This window comes from Equus caballus, chromosome 10 (assembly GCF_041296265.1).
Source record: "Equus caballus isolate H_3958 breed thoroughbred chromosome 10, TB-T2T, whole genome shotgun sequence".
NCBI classification, from domain to species: Eukaryota; Metazoa; Chordata; class Mammalia; order Perissodactyla; family Equidae; genus Equus; species Equus caballus.
Genome location: NC_091693.1, coordinates 17,669,099 through 17,677,453, shown reverse-complemented (window position 1 = coordinate 17,677,453; position 8,355 = coordinate 17,669,099). Strand labels below are relative to the sequence as shown.

Here is an 8,355-nt window from a genome sequence, read left to right as displayed (position 1 = left end):
GCTTTGGCCTGTTTCTGCCAACATTACCATCCATGGACTTTACTTTTGTTTTCATAGTGTAATTTTTAAAAATTTAAACACGACCCTCATACAAAACACTGTGAGCGTGTGTCAAAGATGTTATTTAGCTCAATGAGGGAACCAGAGGAAAAATAAAGATGGTTCAAGGAGGACCTGAGAAACTCACACGTGTAGACAGTGGAAAAACGAATGCTGGAATTGGGTTGGAAAATTTGATACAAAACTGGTTAATGTCTTTCAGGGTTCTGTTTTCTTTTTAAAAAAATTTTTTTAATTGTTTATTTTTTTTTTCAGGAAGATTAACCCTGAGTTAATATCTGCCGCCAATCCTCCTCTTTTTGCTGAGGAAGACTGGCCCTGAGTTCACATCTATGCCCACTTCTTCTATTTTATATGTGGGACGCCTGCCACAGCATGGCTTGATAAGCAGTGTGTAGGTCCACACCTGGGATCCGAACCGGTTAACCCCGGGCCACTGAAGTGGAATGTGGGAACTTAAAACCCCTGTGCCACTGGGCCGGCCCCTCAGGGTTGTGTTTTCTACCAGAGGAAAATCATTTTAAACTTGAGAATGTTCCATAACTTTATCGAGTCTGGACCCTAGTTGACAATTAAATGGTAAGTCAGACAGAGTAAAATCTAGAATGCCAGAGGGGTTTGGTAGATAACGTTCCAGTATAACACTGAAAAAGCATGGAGAAATCTTGCCCGATGGGATTCACTGGTCTTTCCATTTTTCTCATGACTTAAAGCAGATGGCCCCCTAGAATTGTGGAACGGCCTGTTGAAGCTTCAGAGATGGTGCCAGCTGGAGACCACAGCTTGAAAGGACAGGGTGCTGTCCTCTAGATGTGGTCTATATTCTCAGCTAGAGTTGTTTCGTCCATAACTAGAACTCATAAGGTTCAGAAATCAAAGCACAGAAGTAGAATGGCATCTTTCACAATTACACATAATGACACACAGTATTTTTCCTTTCCATTCTCACAACCCTGCCCTACTAGCTTTTTTTTTTTTTTGAGGAAGATTAGCCCTGAGCTAACTACTGCCAATCCTCCTCTTTTTGCTGAGGAAGACTGGCCCTGAGCTAACATCCATGCCCATCTTCCTCTCCTTTATATGTGGGACACCTACCACAGCATGGCTTGCCAAGTGGTGCCACATCCGCACCCGGGATCCGAACCGGCAAACCCCGGGCTGCTGAGCAGCAGAATGTGGGCACTTAACCGCTGTGCCACCGGGCCGGCCCCTCTACTAGCTCTTGGTGTGTTAAAGAAACGTTTTTTGAACAACTGAGTTATGAGCACGTGCCAACATTTTATTACAATCACGCCTGCAAGGAATAATGGTCTCTTGTAAGCCAAAGACTTGCTCTTGGTAGGGACATTTTACAGAAAAGAATGGTTAAATAACCATCATTAGACTAGAGACTAGATCCAGAAAGAAAAGATGATCTAGTTCAACATCAGGAGATTCTTGACTAGCAGTTGACTGACAGCTGTCAACTGGCTGGGCCACTAGTTTCCCAGAACGAGTTTCATCCCATCAAAATTCATTAGAAAACGTCTTAAGTATTTTATTAGGAACGCTAATTTCTTCCCCGAAGGACACTGTAAAAGCGTGTGTTCCAGACCAGGTTTGAGACACTTTTTTCTTTTACAGTAGGGTTAATCAATATATCAGGAGGTGATCCGGCGCCTCCGCCTCCAGATTCCTCTCTCACGAGAAAAAACTCACACGGGCTTCTTCTCAGTTCCTGGAATCTAAGTCGTCCTTGCCTTTGTCGGGGCCTGAAATAAGCTATTTCCTCTGCCTGGAACTTTCTCTTCTTCTTCATGTTTTAACTTAAACAACCCTCCCCCCCAATATAACAGGAGCCCCTCTTTCTTCTAATTTCCAGTTTCTTTCCCCTGCGGCATTATCGGTTTTTAAGTTCTATCTAGAAACTACGTTCCGACTGCCCATCACAGGGCTTGGCAACATACAAGGAGCTCATAAAAGCCTGGAACGAAGATCCTCGGACATAGATAGGACTGGATAAATTTTTTGCAGGAGGCAATGGAAGGCCAGCTCTGATTAAAAAAATCTTACGGTGCTCCTTACTGCTAATCCTATGACCTTGACCCAATTAAACCCCGAGATTCAGTCTGCATCCATTAAAAGGGAATAACAGTAGCTCCCCTTAGCATAGCCGTGCGGGTTAAAAGGTTTTACGTTTGTATATTGTTTGAACCAGGTCAACGCTTCCGAGCCGAGCATTTATTGACAGCCTTCCACGGACCACGCTCCAGGTACTCAAAGTGCCCCCAAAGCGCCACCAAGGCCCTCCCCTCTCGCACCGCCCAGGGATGACGTCATCGACCGAGGTCTCTAATGACGTCATCTCCGGACCGCCTTGGCTCCATCCTCCCCTTCTCCGGAAACCTCCGACTCACGGCACCCGGCCTCCGGCTTTCGGTTATTTTTTTTCTCTCCATAGCCCGAATTCCTTCCCTCTCGTTCTCCCACTTACACCTTCCGGCTCTTCCCGCCTTCCTTCAAACTAGCAATTTCCAGCTTTTCCCGCTTGCTCTAGGGTGAATTCCTCAAAGTCTCTTACTCAATTAATCGCCTCCCTAGGCCCGCCCTTCAGCTCCTTCTGTCTAAATCCCGTCACCCCGCCCGGCCTCTTGCCACTGTATCCCCTCCTGCCACCCACCCGACGCCGCCTTCCGTTCTTTCCCGATCATCTCGATCCCTACTTTTTGCCCCCGTCCCGATCCGCTTCGGCTATTTCCGGCTCCCGGGGGCTTCCCACTCTTTCTCTGGCCACACCCCCATTGCCACCTTCGGCTCTTTCCGCCGCTCCCCGTCTCCCGCTCAGCTCCCTTCGGCTCTTTCCGCCTCCCCTCGGCCTCAGTCTCCGCCTTCGGCTCTTTCCGCCGCCCTTCGGGCGCGCGGCCCGGGCCCCCCCTCCTCCACGTGACGCGGCCCCGGCCTCCGCCTCCCGGTTCCCCCTCCCACCTCGCCCTTCCTCCCGCCGCAGCCTCTCGGCTCGTTCAGGCCGGGCCGCCATTTTGTGTGAATTTCTGACTGCGGCGGGGGCCGGGCAGCTGGGGCACCCAGGGCGGCCAGACAGACAGACAGTCGGCCCGTCTCCGCGGCCCGTTTCGTCTCTCCCTCAAATCCTTTTTTTTTGTTTTTTTTTTTTTTACCCTCCTCGCTCGCTCTCCTCCTCTCCCCTTCCCCCTCGCTTGCTCCACTGCGCGCGGCCCGCGCTCATTACACCCAACCACCCACCAGTGTCCGTGTCCCCCGGGTCTCCCGCCCCCGGGCCCGCGGGGGGGGGGCGGGTGTCGGGGGGCTCTCTCGCCCCGATGAGGGCCCCGCGCCCGTGAGCGTGTGACCCCGGGGGCGGGCTGCGGAGAAAGCAGGCGGCGAGCGGCCCGCCGAGGCCTAGGCCGCGCGCCCTACGCGGAGGTCGGCGCGGAGGTGATTCCGAAACCGATACAAAACAGCCCCCCGCCTGTCAGGGGCCCTCAGAGCCGAAGTGTGCCCCTCCCGCCACGCCCAAGCAGTCCTTTTTCGTGCATTAACATCCCCTCCCCCCCAAGGAACGATGGAGGCCGCGCCCGGGACCCCCCCGCCGCCGCCATCAGCGTCGCCGCCGCCGCCATCGCCTCCGCCGCCATCAGCGCCTTCGCCTCCTCCGTGTTCCCCCGACGCCTGCCCGGCCGCCCCGCACCTCCTCCACCACCGCCTCCCGCTCCCTGACGACAGGTCAGGCCCCCGGCCCGGCCGGGGCAGCGTCCCCGGGGGGAGGAGGAGGAGGAGGAGGAGGAGGAGGAAGGGGGGCGCCGCCATGTTGGGCCGGGCCGCGGCGGCGGCGGAGGAGGAGGAGGAAGGGCGGGGTCGGTGGGTGTCTCTCTCTCGCTCGCTCGCTCTTTCTCGCTCGCTTTCTCTCCCGGCCTCATGCGTCTCCCCCCCCTCGCGGCGCTCGCCCGCTCTCCCTCGCTCTCGCTCTGTCTTTTTTGGGCGCCATGCTGAGGGGAAGGTGAGGAGGCGCCCCCCGGACCCCCCGCGCCCGCCCGCCCGCCCTGGGGAGGGGGCGCCGGGGGGCGCTGCGGAGGCCCGCGGGGGTCCTGGTGGCCCCTGCGCCCGGAGCCGGCCGCCACGGGCCCGCCCGCCCGTGTCCTGGCTTCGGGGAAGGGGATGGGGGAGGGGCTCCCGGACCCTTTTGGGGGGATCTCGAGCCACCAGCCGCTCTTAGGGGTTTGGCGTTGGGGGGGTCTCCCAGCCCCCGGCAGTATCCTTTCTCCTGGGGGAGGTGCGCCCTGCCCTACTTGGAGAGGCACCCTGGTTTTCTTAAGCAGAAAGTGGGGGTTCGTCCAGTCCTTTCTCCATCCTTCCCCGGGGAGGGGGGTCCTTAGGGTGGGGGCTCTCGCACTTTTTTTTGGCGGGAGGTGTTTTCTAGTTATTCCCTAGCGGGCAAAATGGGTGGGTGGGGGGATCTTGAGCCCCTGTGATGGAAGCCCCTGCCTGATTTGGGGGGAGAAGACCCTTCCCCATGTTTTTTCCTTAAAGGGAGGGGTCCTCGCTTTTCGTAGGTAGGTGATGCGTTTTTTGGGGGGGGGCGCGGGGGAGGTTTGGTTTCCCTGCTTTGGAGAGGAGAGGAAGTTGGTCCTGTTTCTCATGGGGTTCCCTCCTCTTTGGGGCTAAAATGGGGCGCCATCCCTTCCGGGCGAGTAAACGAGGTTGTCTCGTGCTTCGGCAGGGACTGAACGGGAGCCCCCCACCCCCACCCCCACCCCGTATTAAGTGCGGAAGGGGCTCGCCCCACGCCCTTCTCTAGAGGGTGATAAAGGGGCCTGCCCGGCGCGTTTCAGGGCGAGGTCAGGGGCCCCCGCTTCCCCTGCTCCAGCACGAGGCTGGGGTGCTCCGTTCGCCCCCCGATCCTGGTGGGGCAGGGGAAGAGGCGGCTCGAGCGGGGATCTGGACATGGAAGGAGGGTTGCAGCCGGCAGGAAAGCGAGTCTAGGAGGTCGTGGGGGTGGGGAGGGGAAGAGAACGCGCTGGACAGATGGCTGCCGGGTCGCTGCCCGGGCTGGGGAGTCGCTGAGGACCCTCCCGAGACGGGGCTCTGAGCTAGGGCTTCCCCGCCAGGCCCCTCGGCCCCTTCTCCCCGCTCCCACCTCCCCTTTTCCCTTTCTCCTTCACAGACCATACTTTGCCTTTTAAAAGAAATGCCACCCACATTCAGAGACACAAGTGCAGCAGTTTGGTGAGCTTTTACAAAAAATTTTTTTTTTTTTTTGTTTTGTTCTGTTTTGTTCTAATTAAATGTATCGTCCTGGGAATCGCAGCCCATCGCAGCCTGACTCCAGTTCAAGGAAATAAACAGATTAGCAAAGGTCTGTTCGCTCAGCCCACGTTGGGCTTCCGGGCCCCTCTGGGGCAGGTGCATTACTCAGAGGTGCTTACACGCTTTATTCGACCTCTAAGGAGTTCTCTTATGTCAGAAGTGTATGTCTTACAATGGGTTGGGATGGTAAGTAGCCTCTTTTATTGAGTAATTCAATTATCTCCCTCTTTTTGTCCCTTTCCTGCCTGCCTTCCTCGCCTGTAGACCAAAGTGATGCTTGAGACAGTGAATTGATATGTTCGAATCAGGATTCTAACCCTGTTGAGCCCTTTTAGACTTGCACATCCTTTCGATGTTTAATTTTTTTTAATTTGACGTACACAGTTTTCTCAAAAAAAAAAAAAAGTGTGTTACTGTAACATGACAAAAACCTATGTAAAAGGCCCGACTATTTTCAAGCCTCTTTCCATTTCAGTCCATTGTTTTGTCTCCAGCCTTCGTCTTTGAAGAAAGTGGATGCTTCAAGTCCATTTGCAGGAGACAAGGTTACTGAATTTGGTTTATGATACTGGCATTCGAGTTAATGTTCTCCCTCCCCCCCTGCCCCCACTCCCCCCCCAGAAAGGACTGTGGTTCAAGTAGATTGGATTTTCCCATTTGACTCCAATGTCTCGTATGGTGATGGACGTTTAAATTAAGCAAGTCATTTGTAAAGTACTGTTTAAGCACCAAATCTGTAACGTGTCAAGCCCCAGTCTCCTCTCCCTGTCTCCACTGTTCTTTGTTCGAAAGCACATGCCTGACCGTGAAAAGTTGATGCAAACGTGTTACACGCCCAGTCATGGTGGAGGAGCACTCCCTCCAGCCCCCAGCGCCCCCTCCTACACCGACAAGGAGAAAACAGCCACAGAAATGACTTGCAGAACCAAACACTGTACTTCTGATGTGTTTTACAAGCATAAGTGCCGTTTAAAAGACGAAACACGTTGCAGTTCAGTTTTCCCTCTTGCCCACTTTTGGTCCCTGACATACTTTGTTCAGAGAGAACTTTTTAACACACAGCCCTCTTTCCCTCCAAAAGCTCCTGTTTCCTTTTTTTCCACTCTTAAGGGGGGGGAAAAAACGTTCACTCACATTTTGATGAGGATACATGTAAACGGCAGTTCAGTGGGCCACGTTTTGTTCTTCCTCTCGATATGTTCACAACTTAAGTCCGTGAAGTGATCGTAGGTGTGTGAAATACAGTTGTGGGAGGAAGAAGTGTCCACGCAGGACAGTATCCTGCAAAAATGTCTGAAGCACCAACTGACACATTATCCAGTGCGCAGGGCCAACCGAAAATGAACTGCATTTATTTGAAGTTTCCCATCCTTTGTGAAATTCCTCCTCCAGGAGCCAAGTGCAAAAACTGAATGCTAACAGATGGCCCTTCCAAGTTTCGAGGGCTCCTAGGTTGCAGAAGGATGGTTATTTAACTTTACTTTTAACATGAGAGGTTGAGGAAATGGGATTTCTCTTGTAGATGAAAATTTTAGCTGTCGCCCCTTGAATTTAAAAATATTTCCCCAAACATTTAAAAAAAGTGCTCAGGCATATCAACACAAGGGTTTATTGTTTTTTGGTTCTCAAAGCAATGTCATCCATGGAATCCAAGAAGCCTCAGTAATTATGTCAAACTGTACTTTAGGAGTCTTTGTTTTTGAAATGTCACAGTACTGCCTTTTTTTTCCCCCCAAACTGATGTACCATTATTAGGTAAAATTGAAATTAATGGATGTTGCAAAAAAAAAAAAAAAGGGTGTCACTCAGAATCCCTGATTTAACAGCAACTCTCACACATTTGTAATCTTTAAAATTTTTATATTCTCTGGGGAGAGCTTTAATCTGAAAGCAAATAAAAATCTCCCAGTAGACACAGAATCAGATGTGACCAGGAAAACATGGATATTCTGGAAATAAAACCCCTTTATTTTTCACTCCCCTCAAATTTGCTCTTCAAAAGAAAGCACAAAAAATGGTTCCCCGAAAGGGCTTTCTAATTCGTAGTCTGTCCTGCCTCCCAGATAGGGTTTCACTTTGCTCTGAAAGTTTAACTTTTTGCCTCTTGACAAGCTACAGTTTTTTTTAAGTAGAGCTGGCTCTTTTAGAAAGCCACTTCTATGGCTTTTCCTTAGCCAGGAGGGCTGATCCCAAGGGGAAATTGTTCTGCACCTGTGCAAGTGAAGGCTTTCCCGGCTGTTGACTGCCTGGCAAGTTAGAGGTGAATAATTGAATTTGTATGTTCCATCCGCTTCAATGTAGACAATTTCATATTAGGCTGATTCAGTCATTTATCATTTAATAATACCTCCACCTCTGCTCGTTTCTCTTAGATCTTTTTGCTTCCCTGGTAGGGGAGAAAGGGATGTCTCAGCATTGCGTTATTTGTTGCTCACTTTTGTTACGTTTTTGTAGCTCGAGTTCCTAGAACCATCTCGTTGTGTAGGCCAGATCCAGTTACAGTAAATACCTGTGGTGGAAATTGCTAGTGAAACCATTTCCATTCCTCCGTGGATAGCTTTAGGTCAAACCATATTCCGGAGAACCTAATTTTGGTCCCCACGGACAATTAATTATCTTCTAGTCGCAGAGCGACTGGTTCTCACTCAGGTTAGCAGCTTGAGTGACAGAAGACAATAATTCAGAACAAATAGACGTGTAATGGCTGAGTTTCTAAATTAGCAAGGCGCTCGCCTCTACCTTGGCAACATGACTACTGACAATAGGAGAAAAAAAGATGGTTTCTGAGATTTCTGGCAGTTGGTATTTAATAAGCTGATTCAAGGAACCGGAGGAGCAGTGTGCTCATTGGTGGAGGGAATCTTGTCAGAATAAACGGTTTGAGGCCGGTTTCATAATTAAAACCTAATGGAAAGAGTAGAAAAGCTGCCCGTTTGGGTGGCATGTAAAGTTCATTGGGGTAAGTTAAAGTCGAACTCATTGTTTGAGGGGAGC

General features: G+C 51.4%; 1 protein-coding gene across 5 annotated transcripts in view; it reads left to right on the top strand.

Annotated features, from left to right (window-relative positions):
* The first annotated feature begins 2,408 nt into the window (after positions 1 to 2,408).
* The window catches only part of ZC3H4 (zinc finger CCCH-type containing 4), a 40,646-nt gene continuing 34,699 nt past the window's right edge, over positions 2,409 to 8,355 (top strand). Inside the window, exons 1-2 of one of the 5 annotated variants that reach the window (XM_023649979.2) lie at positions 2,409 to 2,478; positions 3,615 to 3,780. In XM_023649979.2, the coding sequence (XP_023505747.2) occupies positions 3,620 to 3,780 (161 nt within the window). In that variant the 5' untranslated portion in view covers positions 2,409 to 2,478; positions 3,615 to 3,619. The other 4 variants (XM_023649980.2, XM_070223098.1, XM_023649983.2 and 1 more) reach the window with 4 other exon arrangements.